Source organism: Notamacropus eugenii, chromosome 1 (genome assembly GCF_028372415.1).
Source record: "Notamacropus eugenii isolate mMacEug1 chromosome 1, mMacEug1.pri_v2, whole genome shotgun sequence".
Classification (NCBI taxonomy): Eukaryota; Metazoa; Chordata; class Mammalia; order Diprotodontia; family Macropodidae; genus Notamacropus; species Notamacropus eugenii.
In genome coordinates, this window is record NC_092872.1 from 714,849,903 (window position 1) to 714,873,087 (window position 23,185).

Consider the following 23,185-nt stretch of genomic DNA (forward strand, 5'->3'; position numbering starts at 1 on the left):
CTCACCAGCACGACAAATTCAACAAATCCAAAGTTGAACTTGTCTACTCCCATACATTTGCTCCTCTTCTGAAATTGCATGCCTCTATTCATGGTTCCATCAGCTTCCCAGTCATCTGGGTTTGAAAGTTTGGGATCACCTTTCATCTTTCCTCTCCCTCATGGTGTATCTGATCAGTTCCCAAGGTCTGTCTGTTCTTCCTCCACAAGTATCTCTTGCATCACTTCTCTCCCATCCCCCCCGCCCCCCATCCATGCTTCCATAGCCCTTGTTCAGGTCTTCACCAGTTTTCAATGGTGACTACTGTAGTAGCTGGGCTCCTTGCTTCCCACCTCTCCTTTGCATAGTCTTCCTAACATGGGTCTAAGCAGATCACTCCTTTGTTTAAAAAGGTTTAGCAGCTTCCTATGTGAGAGAATAGGAAGGGTTTGATTTCCCCTCCCCCCAATTGCTTCCAAATTGTCTTACCAGACTTACTTCAAACTTTTACAGGATCTCTATTCTGGCCAAACTTTGCTCACCTGCTTCTATGAGTTCATCCTTTTGAAATGCTTTTTCCTTCCAGGTACAGTGCTGGGGGTGTTTCTTTCACGAAGCTTTTCTGATCCCTCCAAATAAAATGATCTCCCTTTCCTCAATCCTTCTTAGAACACGTGGTCTGGAATTCTCTGTCATTACTGCTTCTTACCAGCATCATAGCTATTTATACTGTACTATTAAACCATAAGCCCCTTAAGGGCAGGGATGGTGCTACTTTGTATTTTTGTTTCTCCAGTGCCTTGAATGACATTGAACACAGTAGGTGGTTGATAAATGTTTGTTCACTTGAATTAGATGTTAATGTGGAGGCATGATATGGGAATCTTACAACATGTCTTGCCAAATTGAATCATGCACTTAATAGAAACTACAGATTCATCAACTGTGTGTTTAAATAAGGAAGTTATAGAAATGACTTATAGACAGGGATGGAGAGAGTCCAACAAAAATATTGAATATTATGTTGAGTAGACTTGATCCAAAAAGAATTTGTATATGTGTATGTACATATTGTACTATAGATTCATAATTGACAGTATTCTGAACCTTAGGTTCATAGGGCTGGAGGTGGAAGGGATGCTGGAACTCACTTTATCCTACCCCATGTTACAGAAAAGGAAACTGAGGCTCAGTGAGATTACGTAACTTGATCTGCTATTGTGTGCAAGGTAGAATGATACGATATTTTCACAAGTATTGACTTCAAAATGATCCTTCCTAATTCAACTAACACTTCTATCTCCAAAGTGAAAACTTGCAGTACTTTTGTATCATGATGAAAATTGTTGTAAATTCCAAATTTAATTTATTTTATATATATATACATATATATATTTGAAAAATAGATACATTTAGCCTGTATCTTCTGTGGTTTGATAGAGCCTTATAAAAAGTACACCATAAGAGGACTGGCTATAGTCATCTTTTCAATATGTGGGTTTCAATATTTATGTATTTATATCTAAATATGGAATCTACAGTCTGACCTGAATAATGCCCTCATTCAAAAAAAATATGAAAACAGATTTAGCAAACTTGAATGAACCAGGTTTTTTTTCTCTTAGAGTCTGTACTTAATTTTATTACCTTCAAGTCTTAGATTCTAGGCTAAAAGAGTTCTTCAGACTACTGATGGACATATCTGCTTTCCTCACATTGAGCTTGGATTTTAGTGCTAAGTAATCTCTAGTACAAGGCAGGAGGAGGAACATGGCCTAGGAATAGAATTATATGGTGACCAAAGACTCTAGGTTCTTTTCCAATCACTAAGAAGACAAATGGAAAGGACAGGCAGCTAGTTCTCATCTATGATCACCAAGATTTTGTCTTGGTCCACTCTACTTGGTATTTCAGAGAAGTTTTATTATCTACTTTATTTCAAAATGCCATATTTACTTCCTTTTCCTTAAAAAAAAATTCCATCCAGACAAAGCCATTGGAAATATAGAGATTCTGTTTTGTCAGCACCTTCCCCCCCAAAAAACCCTCCGAAACAAACAAACTTATTTTCTATCTTTGATCAATAGTTCAGGCCAATCCACTGAATTGTAACAACCAAGGAAGTGTCACCAGAGTGTATTCTACTTCTAGTCAGGGGTTATTAGTTTAAGATTGACATCTACCATTTCTTTTCTGATTCACCCTGTCACAGGATGTTGATCTGAAACGGAGACATGATAGCTGTTCTCTGGAGGTGAATTGGCAAGTCTTTCATCTGACGAAGTTTATTAATCAGTGCTTGGCAAGAAGTCAAGTAGCAGAGCCCAGCACAGCATGCAACATGGCAGAGCAATATCAGACAGAATCCTGCAGGCTATAATAAGAGGATGCTCCTGCTGAACCCAAATTCCTCAGCCTAGTGACTCTGCAGATTGATCTTGTGGACAACTCTCCTTTCAGATGATGTGTAGATAGGAGAGGACGTGGTGTACAATCTTTTTTCTACTTTATATATTATATATTTTTCCAGGTAGAAAATCTTTTCTTTACTCTTTTAGGAAGGAACATTAAGAACACTGTGTTAGTGGGAGCCAAAAACTCCCCTCAAACTTCATCTCTTCTTCCTCTTGCTTCAATGATGATTTCCAGGTGACTGGTTGCTGCAGATTACCAGTCTGCTCCACATCCTCCCCACCCTATGCTGTACTTGGAGTGAGCTCCTATATGCAAGAAAGAGCTTTTAATCTCAGAAAGAATCAAACATTATAAAGCAGGGTTTGATTTTTTTGTTTTGCTGATTTCTAGCTATAAAGTGATGGAGAAAATGCTAATGTTGCAGGTTAAATTTACAAATCAGTTGTTAAACATTTATCAGAATAACAGTCCCCACTCTTGCCCATTGACTTCTTTTAGCAACGTCCATGTTTTAGATCTAGACCCATCAACAACCAGTCAAGTATTTATTAAGTGCCTAATGTGTGCCAAACACTTTGCTAGACACTGGGGAGACAAATAATAAAAACAATATCCAGCAATTACACAATGCTTTAAGATTTGCAAAGTGCTATTACAATTGCTACCTCATTTAATCTTTACACCCTGAGAGGTATTATCCCCAGATAAAACTGAGCCAGAGGTAAGTGATTTTCCCTGTGTCTTAAAGCATCTAAAACAGGTCTTCCTGACTCTAAGAACAGTACTCTATCTACTGTACCCACTCAGTCTCCAGTATCAAGGACGACACTCTCATGCAGTGAGATTTCTAATGGGGACCACACGGCAACATCTCTTTCCCTCAACAACATGCATCAATTATTCCAGTACTCTGTACAGGGTAGTGACAGTAAAAAAATGCTGACCATCTCTTCCTGCCTGAGGGCGAAAGCAGAAAGTACCACCACACACAGGCACACTGCCCAAACTGGAGCTCACCATTCCCAAGATGAAACTGACAATGTCATTACCCGTTTTCTCACTGGATTGTTTTGAAAACTTATTCGGAATTCAGGGACGCATGCTATTGTTTGTACATTTTAAAAACACAAACACAATAACAGAGTGTGAAGAAGCCAACAGATTTGCTATTGTATGTGTTAATGATGGTGAAGCCCAAAAGAGATAAAAATTATATTGTATGTGATGACAACTCGTCTTCCAATTGAAATTCACAAAAAGCTTTCTTCAGAGAAATGAGACTAAACAATGAAAAAGCAAATTTCAGAGTCACAAAGGATCTCTTTCCTCTTGAATTATTATTCTAGTAGATAACAAAATGCCTCAGTGAACCAGAATAAATAACAGAAAATAGAATCAGTGAGGGCTTTGTGCTCAGTTCCCTATCACCTGCCTCCTGCCTTCCTCCATCCCATCTGATCTAAATGGTCATGCTTCCATCCACATATCTCTCTTCTCTAAACTGAGTCACTACAGGAACTACTCTGAACAATGTTGGACGTTATGGACTGGAAGAAGGGCTCTTCTGCTGGTCTGGGATATGCCAGAGCAGGCAGAGGTTAAACCCAGGAAGTCTGATCAGTCTTATCAAGGCTTCAGACAGGTGAGGTTGAGGAAACTTCTGAAGGGATATGAACAACCCCAATCTCTTTTGCTAGGATGGTCCCTTTCCATGTCAGCAATCATATCTGTTTTTTCCCTAAATCTTTAGTTCTCTTCTGAATCCCCAGATCCCCATTTGTTTCTCCTTATCTTTTTTTTTATTTTGGTAGCAAGGAGAATAATTAGGAACTGAATGGTGATGAGAAAAGATCCATGTGAACTGGGCTTTCAAAGCTGGCATCCATTCAGCAGTGGTGTAGATGGTTTATTATGCCATTTCTGACATCACCCTGCCTCTGCAATCAAAAGACTCACACACAGCAGCTTACTGCTAGTATATTAAATGCCAGTATACATACATATATAATTTGTCACCAAACACCTAGTAACTGGCACCTACAACTCTTTCTTCTCATTGCCCCCACTAAATGTCCCTTCTCTTTTTACTTTCACAAAATGTAGAGAACTCATCTGATATATTGGCTTATCTACCTTTACCTGTAAGGTCCTACAGGCCAAGAACCATAGGGGATAGCAGTGTCATCCTCAGAGCTTGAACACTGCTTCCAGCCCAGTAGGCCCAGCACCCAGTGAGATGAACACTTCTTTACGAATGCCAACCCACCATAACCAATAGAAGACCAATGGCCAGATCAATGGCCCCAGAAAGGCAGGTTAGCTCTAAATCCCTGGGAATTGTGGAACTTCTCAGACTCCTATTGACCTTGCTCCCAAACCTCTGTGCTGTCATCAAGGGGAGCCTGATAGAGTTTTGTTTGGTTTTGTTTTGTTTTTTTTTTTTACAGATTATTCAGCTGCCAAATTCTCAGTAGCCACAGCTGCTAAAAACCCAGAAGGGAAAGTTCTCACCACCAAACTCCTTGGCACTGTCAAATGGTAATATCAAAAATAGATATGGTTTTATTTATAGAAATACCACTAAAGAAGGTATGAAACCATCTGATTTGCTATGGTAGCATAAGGAGCATTGGTCTTTCTCATCTGACTTGCAAGTCAAATCTCTTATGTATGTTGTCTGAAATCTTTCCTATGTGTCATGTCCCCATTAGAAATGTGAAATCCTTGAAAGAAGGGGCTAGCTTGCTTTTCTATTTGTACCACCAGCATCTAGCATAAGCTTTGCATATAGTAGGTCCTTAAATACTTTCTCATTCATTCATACTTAGCTCACATGATGGCCAAACAAATGCTTAGCTGATGACTTGGATGATGGCGATGATGTTAAGGACAACAGTATCACTGAGAAGACAAATCCATTCAGTGAATCAGAAAGTGAAAGACAATCACAGGACCATAAATTTAGAGCTGGAGGGGAACTTTCAGACTGAGTTCAACCCTCTCATTTTACAGAGGAAGAAACTGAGGTACAGAGAGGTTTTAAGTAAGGTTAAATTTTACTTATGATGGGATTTGAACTCAGCAGGTCTTCTTTGCCCAAGTTGAGTGCTTTCTCCATACATTAGGCTGCCATTCAGTGTTAGAAGCTAGGAAGAGCTTCCAGCTTTCTTCCAAGGGAGATTTAAAGAAACCCTAGTCTACAAAGGAAGAGTTTTATTTAAATCTGACTTCCCCTGAGCTTTCTGTCTGAACCACAGACCAACTGAGGAGATAACAAAATAGAATAAGTAAATCACTCAAGGCAATTAATAGGCGGCATGTGCTGAATGAAGATGGAGAGGCTGGGGAAAGGTGAAGAAATGTCAATATGGCTTCCTTTTAAATTCTAGATGGTTCCAAGGACAAAGACCCTAATCACTTGCATCTCATTTGGATATTTCTGTTTAGACCGATCTTATTTGACTGTTGGAGCTGCCAGGAAGAGTCCAGGGAGGCTGTTGACCTATCACTGTGCCCTAAACTTAACTCAAAGACTCCCTGCTTTTGGTGTGGACAACAAATGGGTTTATCCTGCTTAAAAAGGCTGTGGTTCATAAGTTTAGCCCATCAGAGAGAGGGAGGCCTCTCTTTAGCAGGGGAGGAGGCTTACAGTTGCCTGTCATGTAGAAACCTCTGCTGTAAGAAGTGGGTGAAATCTATGACACAGACAGATCACATCACTGGATGAAGTCATACAGGATGGTTCTAGAAGAGTCTCACCCATTTTAGAGATCACCTTGCTTTCATGTAAAAAAGGAAAAGATGCCTACTGTCAGGCCCCTGAGTTGATTTTATTCTTTCCCTGTTCTCTGCTATATCCAAAATTTCTTCCAGAGACTTTAATAGTGAAGAACTGATTCTCTCTCCCTTATTCCAAGAAAGAGTAATGGGTGGAGTAGGGGTGGGGGTTTTTTGTAAGACCCTACAAACATGGCAGTGGCCTAGGCACTATACAAAGTAGGTTAACTAACGATGCTTAGTTTCTGCCTTCTAGGAACTTAATTGGAACAGATATGAACCCTAATTCAGCAGTCTTTGCTGGGTGCTAATCCCAAGTCTGTCACCAAGTTATAATTTCACTCCTTGAGCCTTCATAGACACATTTGCATAAGGATAATAATTCTTGCTTCAGCTATCCCAGAGGGATGTTATGAGCATAAATGAAAGTAGAAACTGCTCTATAAATGTAAAATGAGACTGTAGCATTATAGTCTAAATAATTATATTACATAGAAGATCCATTAATTTTCACTTCAGAATTGAAGATAGAGCTATTTCTTGGTGGAACCTATCAAAAAGAAACCAGAGAAGTATAAAAAAGATCATAGGTCTTAGAATTGAAAGGGACCTTAAGAGATCAAAGCCAACCTTTTCCTTTTATAGATAAGGAAGTAGAAGCCCAGAAAAGCTAAGTAAAGTGCCTGTGGTCATTTAGGTACGCAGTAGCATATAGATAAGTAATTGTCATAAATTTTGTTCCTAGATGCTTTAGTTCAAAGGAAGAACTAAAAACATGAATTTTTAGAGTTGACAAGTAAGCTAAAAAGTAGGTGTTCTGATCCTCTGTTCCACATATATCTCCATTTGATTACACAGTACTCTAAAGAGCTCTTGTGTACTTCTAGTAGTCTAATCTGGGTTCTAATTATTTATATTCATCCATCTATTCATCTATCCGTCCATCTATCTATCCATCTACCCATCTAACCATCCATCTCTCTATCTTTCCTATACTGGACTGTAAGCTTCTTAAGGACAGGGACTAAGTCTTATTTATCCCTTTCTCTTCCTCTGGTGCCTAATATGGTATATTGCATATAGTAGGTGCTTATTAGATAGATGCTTGCTTACAATAGACATATCTGTCACATCTGTGACAAATCACATCTGTGAACAAACCATTTGAATTACATTTTGCTTTCCCATGAGTTGGGCTCTTGTGTGACCTACCAAGCTACCATCTTAGCTGGAGTCTATGATGGGTATCATGTCTCCTCTCAGTCTTCTCTTTTCTAAGTTATATATCCTACTTCTTTCACCTGATCCTCAACTGTAATAAACTCAGTTTTAGCAGGATTGTACGCTCAGTGCAGCCTCTGAAGCTGAGATGCAACAAAATATGGATCACTTCCACTTGAATTGTCTTAGGAAGATTCTGAAGATCACCTGGAAGGATAAGGTACCAGACACTGAGGTCCTTCCTTGAATTAAACTGTCAAGCATTCAAACTCTTCTGTAGAGAGTTCAGTTCTGATGGGCTGGCCATGTCTGAATGCCAAATGTACACTTGCCTAAAAGACTATTTTATGGAGAACTCACACAGGGTAAACACTCACATGGTCAGAAGCATCAATACAAGGACACTCTCAAGTCTCTCTGAGGAAGTCTGGGATCAACTGTGAGATATGGGAGACACTGGCCCAGGATCACCCAACATAGCATGCTCTCATCAAAGAAGGTGCTGTGCAATACAATTCAAGCAGAATTGAAGTAGCTCAAAAGAAACATGAGATGTGCAAATTTAGAGAATCCACCCCAAATGTTCACATAGACTATTTGTGTCCAACCTGTGGTAGAATATTCCAAGCTTGACAGACACATTGCAACTTAACTCTAACATAGTGATGTTATTTTGGTCCTCTTTGAGAATGAAGGACAACAACCAACCAACCATCCACTCTGACTGAGCTCAGTTTTCAGTGTCCTTCTTAAATTGTGATCCCCTAGGACAATATTCCAGATGTGGTCTGGCTAGAGTGGAGTACAGAGGGGCACTATAACCTCCTTATCCTGGCTGCTGTACCTCTCAGTATAAGTCAGATTGCTCATGGCTAACTCTCTTGCTGTTTCTTGGCCCCAGTTATTGTTGGTTTGAGAAGGGCTCTACTTGGACCTAAACTTTTCATGGTCCAGGAATTCCTGTGCTGAGTGCAGGAACTCAACCAGTAGACTAGTAATTCTTCCTTTGCTTGCCATGGCCACTCTGCTACTGTTGGTTTACCTTCTTCAAGTTCCTGGCTTGACTCAGGAACTTTTCACTGTTCTGTGGCTGTCTCCATCAGTTGCCATTTCTGGGTTCCAGAGAACTGAGGCCGAGTCTCTCTATAGGCTCTCTCCTCTCCATGCTTTCCTAACAGCTTTTCAGTCTTCAGGCTACTTTCGTTAATATCCAGTTATGGCTTACTATATTTTGAAACTTTTGTAAGGATCACAGAAGTGAACAATTTTCACTTAGATTTCATAAGACAGTGCTAATTTTAAATACATATTCGTATTTGCAAGCCAGCTCTTCCATTATGATATTTTACAAAGAATCAAGAAAAGAAGGCAAGGAAAGTATAATTAGTAGCAGCACATTAAGCTGGATCTTGGAAGGAATTATGACATGGTAGGACAAAAGATGTTACAAAGAAGATGTGCAAATTTGTTAAATACATGTATATAGACATATATGTTTCTGATTTTAAAAGATTCCTCCCTATCACTTTTTCCCCTTCTCACCCTCATCCCACCCAGCTAACTGTAACCATCTGGAGCCATTTCTAGAAGGATGTCTTCTTCTCCCGAGGGCACTTTGGGAAATGGGTTACTAATCTATGTAATTTCTTTGCTTCTTTAAAGGAAGATAATGATAACAAATTTAGGTACCTTTGAGGTTATTCATCAAAACAAGTCAGTAACCTTACATCATTATTAAGGCTGAGTCTATACTAATAAAATAATCTTAAAGTCCTTAAGCAATTCATTTTTCTCTCATTTATGTAACCAAAATGAATTATTCATTAGAAAAAACACAAACTGTCCAACACTATAATGCTGGAGTAGGATACAACTGACTTATTGGTGATTAGACTATCACTGGTAAAACATCCCTAATATTTCCAAAGGCATCTAAAAAGTACAGTTAGGGAAAGGTTGTAATCCTTAGTTCCTTTGATGACAAATAAAAAAATTAAATGGTTCAGTTGGGTCTAATAATAATAGCTAGTATTTATGTGGTGTTTCAAGGTTTGCAAAATACCTTTGCAATTATCCAATTTTACCCCCACAACTCTAGGAAGTGGGTACTATAGTATTAACCTTATTTTACAGATTAGAAAACTGAGGTAGATGAGGTCAAATATCTAATAAGTGTCCGAGGCAGGATTTGAACTCAGGTCTTTCTGACTCCAATTCTGGAATTCTATCCCCTCAGCCATTGAGCTGCTTAAATTATATTTCTTTGTGACATGTATCCATTTTTCCAGGATCTTTTTAGGATTTTTTTTCAGCTATATTTATTTTACTCTTTAGTACCACAATAAGTCTACATTTCATAGTCAATCAGTCTATCAAGTGATTGAATGCAAAAGAAGGGATTACTCAGACTGAGTCAGTAGCAGCTAGCTGCTGTCTTTTTGTACATTCACCATTTCTCATGATTCTCTTCTGAAGGAAAAGGCAAGTGTTAGGCATTATCAGATAAATCAGGAAAACCACATCTTAGGGAGGACATGATATGCTACCTCCACGAATATCTTGGAATAGTCAAGCCAATCCCTCTGCAATGAACCTAACAAGGATGTTGACAGAGGGTCTGAAGGGGAGGTGACTGGACCATGCCATATCACTGAGTATGGGAACTGAGAGTGAGTGCCTAAGAGTGTGAATGCATTTTCCACTGGAATCATTCCTCAAAAAATGCAAAGTCAACTGGTTCTCGAGACACTGCAGATCCTGTGTTAGTTTGTTAGTTCCTGGCTAGCCAATGCAGAAAACGGTGTATGGGGAGCACCTCTTCATGCTTGGCTATGGCCCAAGGAACCACTGACTTTCAAGAAACTAGGTCTTCATAAGGATAATGATCCATAAGGCTCCATAAGAATAATGAATCAGAGCAAAAGAGAAATTGTATATAAATATAAATATACATATATATGTCTACATCTTCTTACTAAGTGCTAAGAAATGAACCCAACTTAGCATGGAACTTCCATAAAAAGTCAGACATAAATCTTATAGACCAATCCTCAAATCTGCCTGGACAAAATGATATGGACCTATCCTCGTCATTGCTGCCTGTAGCTCATGGAGAGTTTTCCAGTTGTGGTTCTTTCCAGGTAAGAAGAATATTACTTTTACATTTCTTCCAGGCTCTCTCTTGGCATTCTAACCTGTAGCTCCATCTCCCCGAAGCCCTGGGACCACACTGAATTGTGGAAAGCATTCTTGTTTAAATCCACATCAACCTGGGAAAGAGTTGAGAGGAATGGGCAACGTTCAAGTGGCTCCAAGGTCCAGATCAAAGAAGACTCTCTGTTCCAATTCACGCAAAGTGCTCCAACATCAGCAGTTAAAAGAAGCACCAAATTAGGATGCCCTGAACCCAGGAACCTCAGCTGGGAGTGCTTATAGTAGGAAAATAAACAAATCATCCAGTCCAGCGACTCTCTGGGGAAGCAATTGCACAGTAAACCCCTCTTGCCCCACTAAAGAATATTAATATAGTACTTTTCTTTGAAAAGCTTCAAGTGCCTTCCAGACTAATTTATCCTCACAAAATTCCTGTGGGAGTAGACTTTCAGCTCCCCGTTTTCTAATACCCTGGCTACTAACAAACAGATATTTCTTCCAGTGTCCTTAATTACTGCTATGTCAAGGCTGAATGACAGGACCTGGTGTTCCAGACTGGCTGATGGGTTGGGCTGCATCCAAACAGGGTTGACATTCACATAAAATGAAGAAGGAGGTAGAATGATCCCTCCCAGCAAGGGCTCAAACAAGAAAAAGGGAACCAAACATTCCTGGCAACCGTATTGATTACTCTAATTACAAGACGGGTCCTGGCTTTCCTCATTCCTAAGAAAGAGCCAATGATTCCATTGAATTCAATAATTATTGTCCACCACTGTAATAATAGCTAGCCTTTATATGTCATGTTTTAAGGTTTGCAAAGAGCTTTACAAATATTCTCTCATTTGAGCCTCTCAGCAAGCCAGGGAGGTAGGTCCTATTTTTATATCCATTTTACAGATGGGGAAACAGGCTGACAAAAGTTAAGTAACTTGCCCAAGAGCACACAGGTGGTAAGTGTCCAAAGCAGGATTTGAATTCAGGTCTTCCTGATGTGAAGTCTAGCACTCCATGCATCCCTAACCCCATTTTGCAGCTTCCATACGTAATAGTGAATGAGCACTATGATTAGAAAGGAAGAAAGCTCCATCTACCAAAGTTCCCAGTTAGTGCTTTTTGTAAGAACAGGCTTGAATTGGGCATCTTGGTAATATACGGCACTGTACTTCAAGGTAATGTGCAATCATAACGATTTCTTGCTTCCTTTAGACATGTAGGAGATCTCTGGGTAGTGCGCTCTAATTTCCATAACCATTAGCACAGGCACGCTTCTCCAGGAAAGTCAGCAAAAACTCCTGGCTTGCTGATGTACAGAACAGGCTCCCCACCCTGACTCACAGTTCTTCCTCAAGGAAAGGCCCATCTCCCTCAGCCCTCCTCCCCGCTCCAATTTCCCACTCCGGATCTATCTGCTCTCTGGAACGCACGCTCCATAATGGACACATTTCCTTTCCTCTTTAGTATCGCTCTCATTCTTTCCATCTTTCAGCCCTTACGGAGACCAGGCTCCCTCCTAATGGTACCACTTCCCTCTCCATCCTTTCTAGTCCCTGCTCCTCTTTTTCTCAAACCCCTCATGTCCTGGTTGCAGCAGTACAATCAGAATATTCCTTTGTACCTCACTGCCACATCCAGACATTCCCTTCAGTGAACTAAGAGGTGAGAAAGGAGAGCATCCCAGGCATGTAGATGTCTAAAACAGAACTCATTATCCCCATCTGCCCCCACCACACTTTATTTGGGCCTCCCTGCCTCCAGGGTGTTCCCAATCTACCTTCCACTCAGCTGGGAACAGGTTTTCCCAGAGTGTAGGTCTAACCATGTTATTCCTAAGCATATCAGTAAATTCCAGTAACTCTCTAATACCTAGAGGATAAAACGGAAACTCTTCTGCTTGGTATTTAAAGTCCCTTCCGATCAGGCACTATCTGCCTTTCCAGCCTTGTTACATGTTACTCATCTTCATTCACATGAGGGTCCAGTTAAACTGACCTTCCTACTGCTCTTCCATTTCCTATTATTTTGCTTCTGCCATGGCTGTTTCCACACCTGGAGTGTAGTCTCTCCTTGCCTCTGCCTCTTGGAACTGCTAGTCTCCTCCAAGACCGAGCTCAGTACAACCTTCTATGTGACACTTTGGTTGCCATTTTCTTCCAGGTTCTGCTAGCCTCCTTCACAAAATGACTTTGTGTCTGTTCTGTATCTATCTTGTATTTGCCTATACACGTATATATTTTTTCTCCCCTCCTTGAGGGGAGGGATTATTTCATTTTGATTTTATATCTCGAGCACTTAGCACAGTGCTTGGCACAAAGTCGGTCTTTAATACATGCTTGTTGATTTATTAGTTAATTAGGAAACTTAATCAGATCTATTTTTTTTTGAAGAACGGTTCCAGGAAACCAGATGAGATTGGATGACTTAAGAATCACTGGATTCCCTGACCAAAAACAAAGAAAAGAAAGAAGACAACTCACAAAAACCCAGGATACTATATTTCAAGACATTATGTTTCACAATAACCTCCCAGAACTACTAGAGCCAGGAGGCCAAAGTAAGAATTGAAAAAACAACTACAAAGGCTGCTTCCTAAAAGAAACCCCAAATGAATAACACTCATATATGTAATAGCCCCTATCTAAAGCTTCCAAGTCAAAGAAAAATATTACAAACAGACAGGAAGCAATCTAGTACCAAGAAATTATAGTCAGGATTGCTGTAGTAATTACTGAAAAGAAAGTAAGGTTTAGAATATGATATCACTGGATTACTGGTGTAAAATTAGAAAGAACCTAAGAGGCTACTTACAAAAATGCAACTGATATCTACATTAACAAAACAAGAAAAGGAGAATTTAAACAAGCAGATCGCAGAAAAAAATAAATTAAGCAAGTCATAAATGAGCTATTAATATAATATAATATGTAATTAATATGATATAATAATAAAAAGGAATAACACCAGGTTCACATGTGCACGTGAATTAGACCAAACATTCATAGAATCATAATGGGGAAAGTGGTATGCTCATTAGATGTAAAAGTCACACTAAACTGGGGGCAGTAACTAACCCACTGGGCGGCAGAGTTAGGGTGCAAAAAGACCTTAACAGATCTAAACACTAGAACTGAATCTAATAAGATGAAATTCAACAGGGAGAAAGAAAAAATCCTAGGCTTGGGTACAAAAAACCATCAACTTCAAAAGTTCAAGATGGAGAGGCATAGTTCCTTAGAGTTATTCTGAAAAAGGCCTGATGGTCTTTGTGAGTGGCAAACTTATTATGAGTCAGCATTGTGATACGGCAGCCAAAAAGGTTAATGCAATCTTGTGCTCAGTTAAGAGAGGCATATCTTAGGGGAATAGGGAGGTAAGAATCTAATTATACTTCTCTTTCATTAGGCCTCATCTGGAATCTTACATTCAGTTTAGCATGGAACAGTTTAAGATGGACATTGATACACCAGGGAATATCCAGAGAAGAGGAACTATGATGTTGAAGGGACTTGACTCTCTGTCATGAGGACATGGGGCCTGGTGTAAAGAAGACATGATGGCTGTCTTAAAATATTCAAAGGGTTGTTGTGTGGAAGAAACATTCGACTTATTCTTTTAACCCCAGACAGAAGAACCAGAAACCATGAATGAAAGTTGCAAAAAGGTAAATTTAGATTTGATATCAGGAAAACACCCTAACATTTAGAGGGATGCAGAATTGGAATGGGTTGTCTAAGGGGGTGGGAGTGGTGTAATGACAGTAAAATAGGATCTTTTGCTGGTTTTGTTTTATCAAGAAGTATAATGCTTCTATTTGAATGTGACTGAGGAGGCTCTTTCCCAGGCATTGTCCAGTCTGGGAAGATTTGTATGAAAGTCCATGCCTTTTGTTAATGAGGCACTAGTTCTCAAGGGATGTGATGCCCTCTGACTCTAAAAAGGTACAAATACTCTGAGGGTGAGGTTTTACTTTGGGGCTTAGTTTTTGCAAGAAGGTTTGAGTGCCACATAAGGACTCTGGGAAGCTGTTTTAAGGAACCCCCCAGTTTTGAGAACCCAGATGTTGTGCTTCCCTCTCTGGCAATTATGGTCAGACAGCTGTACCTGTCTGTTGAATTATGGTCAGGCACAGGAAGCCATGATGTTGATTACCTTGGGGCTTACTGACTGGAAGTGTTTGTTTGGCCAGACGAGGACTCTGGGAAGCCGCTAAGGAGCCCCGCAGCTTTGAGAACCCAGAAGCAGTGCTTCCCTCTCTGGTAACTATGGTCAGGCAGTTGGGGTCCAAATGTCTGTTGAATTCAGGTAGAGGAAGTCATGTCTGTTGACTTTTAATTTCTCTGTATTTTCTTTGAAGTTCAGGGTGCTGACTTCCCTGAACTAGGTGAATGATATATGTTCTTGGTTAAAGGAATGATACATGTGTTTGATTAAAGTGATTATTAACCCCTTGAAAGTTGCTTTCCTTTTATGAATGCAGATCTAAGAACCTGTGACAGCAGGCCCCCTGTGTATGTTGGGGTGCTTACTGATGCAGGTGGGGTGGGTTTCAGCAATACTGAGATTGTGCATATGTACCACAGCGATCAAAGCAAGAAGTAAAGAGCGAATATGTACAAAACTATGCACAGCAGCTCTTTTGTGGTGGTAAAGTACTGGGGAGTAAGGTACCACCATCAACTGGGGAACAGCTGAACAAGTTACGGTATATGACTGTCACTGTGCTATAAGAAATTATAAAGGGGCTGGTTTTAGAGAAACATGGGAAGAGCTGTATGAATTAATGCGGAGAGAAGTGAGCAGAACTGGAGAACAATTCTTGGAAAGACTTGAGAACTCTGACCAACATAATATCCAACCACAATTTCAAAGGACCAGTGATGAAGAACGCTACGAGCCTTCTGACAGAATGGTGACTGACTCAATGTGCAGAAAGAGATACATATTTTTGAACATAACCAGTTAGAGAATTTGTTTTCCTTGACTATACAAAAATAATAATAACAAAAAAAGAGTAGCATCTCTCCTTGAAGGTCTTTAGGTAGGGGGTAGATGGCTATTTGTCAGGTGTGTTATGATGTGGATTCTTTTCAAGAATGAATCATGGCTACTGAGTTCTCCGCAACTCCCAAATTCTATGATTCTTGATTCTAAAAATTATCTCCAATACTACATAAATTGTTTATAGAAACAGAGGAGAAAGTCATCCCAACAACCTCCTCTTATGTGATAAATATGGTCCCAATAACCAAATGAAAAGGAGTTAAAGCAGAAAAAAAACCACACCACAGACCACTGGCATTTCCTAATGAATATTGATAAAGAAAGAAGAAAATATTAGCAAAGTGACCATAGCAACACAGTCAAAAGATTAATCAATCTGAAAAAACTGAATTAATATCAGGAATAAGAAGTTGGTTCAACACTAGGAAAACTCTTAACATCATTGCCCATAAGAATAACAAAACAATAAAAAATCTCATGATTATACCAATAGAGAAAATGTTTTTGACAAAATATACTTATTCCTGTTGAAAAAACACTAAAAACCTTGGGAATAAATGGATCTCCCCATAATATGGTAAACAGTATCAATAACTAGCAAACCCCAAACTAGCACTATCTGTAATGGAGACACTCTAGAGACCTTTCCATTAAGATTAGTAGTAAAGCAAGAATGTCCATTGGTACCACTATTATTTGATATGGTTCTAGAAATGCTAGAGATATCAATAATGCAAAAAAAAGAACAATCTGAAATTGAGATAATGAGCATAGATAAAAAGGAAACAAAATTAATACCAATGATTTACTTAAGAGAGTCCCAGAGATCAACTAAAATCAGTTGAAATAATAACATCAATAAAGTAGCAGGATATAAAATAACACCCTCAAATCATTAGCCTTTCTGTATCTGGCTAACAAAACCCAGCAAGAAGAAAAAGAAACTTCATTCAAAGTACTACAAAACACAGAAAATACCTTGAGGTCAACCTACCAAGATACACTCAAAACAGTGGAAAATGACTAGCAACAGCCTCTTCTCCTTTCCCACCCCCAGTCCTCCATACACGGTGCCATAATTTAGAATGGTACCCTATTTGACAGTAATTTGAGGGTTGTGTTGTGCTTTGGGGAACTGAATAAAAAGACAATGATCTTGCCTGTGTCAGCTATGTTTGTCTCACATTGTACACATAAGATTATGTATGGAGACAGCAAACCAGGAAGGAGATCTAAAGTACTTAGGTTTGTCCAAGTACTTAGGTTTGTACTCCCACAGAGAGATTTTATGGCTGGAAATTCAAGGACCCAAGCATTGAGATAATATTTTATTTGAAGTAGAAAGACAATAATCTACTGGATCAAATACTTCCAGCACATGCAAGCTGGGAGTGGGGGGAGGGTGGATGGAGGGGCAGGGAGCAGGGGTGGAAGGAGAGGAAATATCAAAGGGACAGCAGATGTTTGTTCCCTTTTCCTCTGAAAATCCATTCTCTTGAGGGGAGTGGCTCCTAGGGGGAGTCCTAGCCCACAAAAAGAAGAGGGGGTCCAATTGCTAAAGGATGCTCAGTAGGTTTGTTGACTGAGTGGATAACTGACAGCTCTGCCTGCTCTACTTGCAGGGCATGTAGTGTTTATACAGGTTCCCTCTCTCTTGGCAGACAGGTGATGAGCTAAGGCTACAAAGTAAGGCTTAAGATTTTTCAGATATGGCCAACGTGTTTCTTTGTTTTGCTTGAATTAATCTATTTGTTGGGAGGGGAAGGTGTATGCAGTGATTGAGATGAAAGAAAAAAATGAGCATCAGTAGAACATTTTAAAATTCACAGAAAATAGCAAAAAAGTTAAGGAAATGCTAACAAAAAGCGTAGTTGGATCACTACCTTGTTCAGTGTGATACACATTCGTTTAAAAACCAAACTATGTAACAGAATTTCAAGGGTTAACATCTAATCCTTTTTGTTACTTACATACTGAAATTTTATTTAAAAAATTAAAAAAAATTAAAATTAAGAAATACATTTAGAAAAAAATAACGAGTTGACTTCTGAGCTGTTCTATAGATAGAAAATTATTTTATAGGCACTTACCTTAAAAATAAGCCCCGACTTGACTCTAGGCTCCGTGCTCTTTCCTTTACATCATAATGCATCTTACAAGCATTAGAGCGACAGAAGGCTCATAATAAAGAACAAAATGTGGAAAGAGGCCACATGTGACCATTGAAACATTGTGCAGATTGAGTTACCTTTTGCCCATCATTTGCCCAAGGTATGCTGGGATTTCTAAAATAGCGTTTTCACACTTCTATCGCATACTCACCAAATGTGCGGTAAAGAAGGCGGTAATGAAAGACTGATTGGATAAATGGAGTGTCTTGGATGTATCTTTCAGGACATAGATGTGGCCAAAATCAATTCTGTCAGGAAACACATGGATGACAGGGCCTTCTCCAACGCTCCGTAAGTGGACAGTCTGCATCCCAAGAGAAAAAAAAAGAGAGAAACAACAGAGAGAACACTGATTTATCATTTAATCAAGATAGTCAATTCTTCTCATTCCTGTTACAGAAAGCAGAATTCAAGAGAGTAATGAGGGCCTCCACTTCTTGGAATCCTGAGTCAGACCCACCCAGACCTGAATTTTGTCCAAGTGCCAATGGACGTATTTTGGGAGGACATGGCTGCTTTCCCCGGTTTATGTGATCACCCTACTCAAGAAGCCTCCTGCTTCCCTGCTGGCACTAGGATAACATAAAAGCTCCCCCATCTGCCATTTAGAGCCACTCACAGTCTGGCTCCAACCACTCTCTAACACATTAATCCCCTTGGCATCCTCGATGGTCCAGGCACACTGGCCTTCTTACCATTCCCTAGGTATGAGACTGTTCTCTTTCATCATATTTCCTCTAGAAAATCTTTGTTTCCTTTCAAAACACAGCTCAGGGAGCAGCTCCTACATGAGGCCTTCTTTGATCCTACCTGTACCTGGTCCTTCCCCCTACCCTTGGATCATGCCAGATGTTTACAACTAGCAGGGTGTAACCTCCTCAAGGGTAAGGACTATTTGGTCTTTGCATGTCACACAAGAGGTGCTCAAAAATTCCTTGTCCATTTGAGCTTCCTGACACTCCTCAGTCAAGGGCATGACCAGGCTTTTGCTCCTTCCCTTTCCACTGAATAAGGTGTTCTTTCCACAATAACACACAGTCATTCCACATCCAGGCAGGTAATATTCTTCAACAGTATTGAGAACAACAGCTATTCCTCCTTTACTTGCTAATTCTGATTATAAATGGGAAATTTAAAAAAGGGAAAGATGAATTGAAAAACACCAGGCATTCATGCCCCAGTTCCAAAAGAATCAAAGCTGGAGATAACTCTCCTTGGATTAACTGAGTACATCTCAAGGACTAGTATTCAGCAGCTATCTGGATTGTTAGTTTGACTTATAAAATGACTAAGATTAACCATACAGATTTCTCAAGAAAAATAGTAGCACCAGAAAGAGTAGAATCTTTCTGAAGAATAGGTTAGCAACATTTTTTTTTGAGAGCACAGATATAAGTGGGCAAATGGCAGGATTTTCAGTAGATAGTTCAGACTTCTAAGGTTGGAGGATTTGCTGAATCAGTTAACATCTATATCTTTGAGGAAAATTAATGCAAGAGGTAACAGTAAAATGTTACCCAAAGAAGAAAAAGTCTAACACTACAAAAAGCAATAACTAAGTGCATTCAGAGATAGAGTCAATTCTTTTAAATAGATATGAATAGCTTTGACTGCTGGGAGAAAAAAAAATCTTTTTGGGGCTTCCACTTGGGATGCTGAAGAAGTACCTGATTCATAAGTGAGACAGCTTCTGTGGCATCTAACATTCAACATCTAACAGTCACTATGATTTTCCTGACTCTCAACAAACATGATCACTTGTAGAAAATGTAAACTGATAGCTATCAGAGAATGACTCATCTATCCTTTGTAAACCAAGGAGTTACAAATAACAGTTCTCATGCCCCTCACTCAGGTCAGTATCAGACTCAGTAATGATGAGCCTCAGGGTTAGAGAGACCACAGATCATGGAGCTGAAAGGGATCCCAACAGTCACTGGCACCAACCTCCCTGCTCTTTACATATGAGGAAACCAAGAGACTGAGTGCCCTGTATTACACATGCAGTGAGCTGTCAGTACAAGGGAATGGATGGAGCCCAGAGAACCTAGAAAGTTGTTTAGTGAATGTGATTCTAGCGATTGCACGTGTGAAGAGAATGTAAACCTCTTTTCTGTAGAACTGAAGACAGGGCAGTCTAACTTGGAGTATTTGTTCTTAGCAGAGGTCTCAGAATTACATTTTTCTGACTCTACAACTGCAGGAAGCTAGAAGACAAGAACTTGTACAGTGGGTGTGTCCAAAATTATGGCACACTGTAGCTGCACCTTGGTGCCAGGGCAGAATAAGGTTTGTTCATTTTTTAGCATTCTCACCAGTGGCGGATCCTTGCTTCCAAAGACGGCAATGGAAACTGAGCACTCGTATTCTCCAAGGACTTGAGCCTCTAGGATCACCAACAACTCCACTGTGCTCTGGGGATTGATAATCCCACAAGGGTCTGGGCTAGAATAAAGTACAGTAGGTGCCTCCTCATATTCCTAGAGTGGGAGGAGGGAAAAAACCCAAATGATAAATAAGTGTACAAGTCTAGTAATCAATGAAACATAAATATTATTATTAAAAGTTTTTGAAACAGACAGAACATCCAAAAGCTATTAAAGCTTAAAATGTCATTAAGACATCTGGGGCATTCCATATAGTCTGGACATATTGTTCATAGGACATAGGAGCCTGTTAAGATTTTTTGGATGCTGACCCTACTATCCATCATGGGTACTAATTCTCCTAGCTTTATGTCAACTGCAAATTTGAAAAACACATCTTTTACTCCTCTATCAAGTCACAGATAAAAATATTAAACAACATCTGAGGCCAAGCTCAGATCCCTTGGGCATTCACTGGAGAGGATCTACCAAGCTGACACGGAACCATCAATACCTCTTTGAGTTTGGCCATTCCACCAATTCCTGATCTATCTAATTGTATTATCATCTAATTCACATCTCACCTTCTTTTCTGCAAAACTAGCATAAAGTAGTGCCAACTCTTTGGCTAAAGTCTAGGTAAACTATACCTACTGTGTGCCCTTGATGTACTAATTTAATAATGCTGTCAAAACAAGGGAAGGGAGGGTAGTCTGGCATGACTTCCCCATGATGAAGCCATGCTGCCCCTTGTTAAATACTCTTGCTTTTTCTATATGTTCACTAAGCATTTCTCCAATGATCTGTTCTAGAATTTCCCCAGAAACTGAAGTCAGGCTCACTGATCTATAATTGGCAGAGTTATTCTATAGCTTTTTTTTCTTTAAAGAGGCACAATATTTTACCTTCTATGACACCTTTCCTGTTTTCCAGCATCTTTGTGACTTAGTCATCTCAACTACTAAATTTTTTTATGATGTCATTCATCTAGGCTGATGATTTGGATTGATCAAGAACAACTCAATGATCTCTAACTAATTTCCTTGTTTGGGTTATCTATCTTTTCCAGGGCAAAGGGCATTTTCCTTGTCAGAGAAAATAGAAGTTAACTAAGAATTGCATAGCTCTTCTTTCTCTCTGGTGAGTCATTCTCATTGCACCCAACCCATGCAGCTGGTAGATAGCAATGCTAGATATGGAGTCAGGAAGATATGGGTTCAAACCCTGCCTAGACACTTACTAGTTGGTACCTCTACCTGTCTTTCCAGCCTTTCTTAGGTAAATTCCATTGGTAGCCATGAGTCTGTAACCTTTTAAACTGTGACCCAGACATCCAAATTCCATTCCCAACCACGACCTTCTTAGACATCTCAGTTTTCCTCTTCTGTGTCCCTTAAGTCTAATGGACAATGGAGAGGAAAACACAACTTATATCCCTGTGGTCTGTGTTCACCTACTGGAGACTTTGTAATTTTTGGCAAAAGTGTTGGCTTCATTTCTGTCCACGCAAATCACCAGAGAGGGTCTGTTCTGGTATGTCTTGGGAGGCTCCCTCTCAGACCTGGGACTATTACAACAGTTGATTAATCTGTCTCCCTGGATTCAATCTCACCATTCAACAATAAAAACCTGTTGATTGACTGCCCAATCTCCCTGTGAGCCTAATAAGCTCTTCAATAATGTCCTTGTTTGAGTATTTCTTATTATAGGAAATACACTGCTTTTCAAAACTACTGATTCCATTATTAGAAAGCTCTAATTACTGGGAACTTCCTTATATTATGCTGAAATCTCTTCCTCTATAAGTTCTATTCATCATTCCTGGTTAAGTTTAATTTTGTTTTTTTTCCCATTCTAGGGCTACATAAGAAATCAAATCTCTTTCCCATATATGCTCATAACACCATAGATTTGGGGCTGAATATTCCCTTTGAGGTTATGTAATTCAAACCCCTGATTTTGCAGGTGAGGAATCTGAGGTTACCAGACTTGCCCAAAGTCACTCTGAAAGTAAGGAAGCAGCAGGAAGAATCAGGATTTGAACACAGGTTTTGTTGACTCCAAATCAAGCTTTTTCCATGCCACCATGATATCCCATGCATGCCAAGAGGGTGTTAGGACTGAGGCTGGAGCTGGGAGGTGTGGACTTGGGTTCTAGTTTGGTGGTTACTACTCAGGGAAGCTTGGACTCTACAAAATGAGGAAGTGGGGCTAGAGGAGCCCTGAGGGCCTTTACAGCTTTAAATCTCAGATTTCATCGATTGTTTCTGTTAGATTCTCACACCTAGACTTTTTACCATCCTTCTGAACATAGTCCGATTTTTCAGGACCCTCCTTGACTGAAAATAATGTTCTAGATGTGCTCTGGCCTCTATAGCATACAGTGCCCCTATCACACTCTGTGATTTGGACATTGTACTTCTAAAGCAAAATGCACTTCTTTAGCAGCTGTGTTCAGTGAGATCTGAGATCATTATTCATTTAGAGCCCTAGGTCTCTTTTTAAATCAGGTCTCCTTTAAAATACACTTGTGCAATTAATTTTAAAAAAACTAAAGAGAGAATTTTCCATTTAAAATCCATGCGATTGTATTTTCTTTCTTTTGGCCCATTGTTCTAGCCTGCTTTTGAACCTCTTATCCAGAAATGTTTTCTTCCTAGACAGGGTAGCAAAAGGATAGATAACCTTAACAGAGAAGGCCACACTGACTTCTTGCCTCCCTTCCTTTCTGTCCTGAATTGTCTATCTTTCTGGTCTCACCATTGCCTTTGTGAATGTCAAACAATTATGTCTTAAACAACTCAAGCCATAGTTGTGGTCAATCAGACTCTTCTTCCCCCTTCTTCCTATGGCCCATAAAGTTCTATGCAACTATTCGCAGATGCAACTTCTGTGTGCTCCTTTAATTGGTCCTACAACTTTTTCATCAAGGGTAATTTTCCTGGGACATTAGCAACTGATTGTACCTGCAGATGTTTACTCCCACAGCTGGAAGGTCAGCTTAATGGATAGAAACCTCCCCTAGATGCTCCTGAAACTGAGAGCAAGAATCACCGTGTACTACATGCCAGAGAATGAAGTTATTTAGAAGAATTTTCTTTC

At 39.7% G+C, this 23,185-nt stretch overlaps 1 protein-coding gene across 6 annotated transcripts in view; it reads right to left on the bottom strand.

Annotated features, from left to right (window-relative positions):
* The window catches only part of HYDIN (HYDIN axonemal central pair apparatus protein), a 468,388-nt gene that overhangs the window by 221,168 nt on the left and 224,035 nt on the right, over nucleotides 1-23,185 (bottom strand). For all 6 annotated transcript variants that reach the window (XR_011972958.1, XM_072636610.1, XM_072636609.1 and 3 more), the window contains 2 exons: nucleotides 20,033-20,197; nucleotides 17,869-18,021 (listed from right to left, as the gene is read on the bottom strand). Coding sequence is in view for 5 of the 6 variants with exons in the window: in XM_072636610.1 (XP_072492711.1) it covers nucleotides 17,869-18,021; nucleotides 20,033-20,197 (318 nt within the window). In the remaining variant the exon portion in view is untranslated. The remainder of the gene's footprint in view (nucleotides 1-17,868; nucleotides 18,022-20,032; nucleotides 20,198-23,185) is intronic.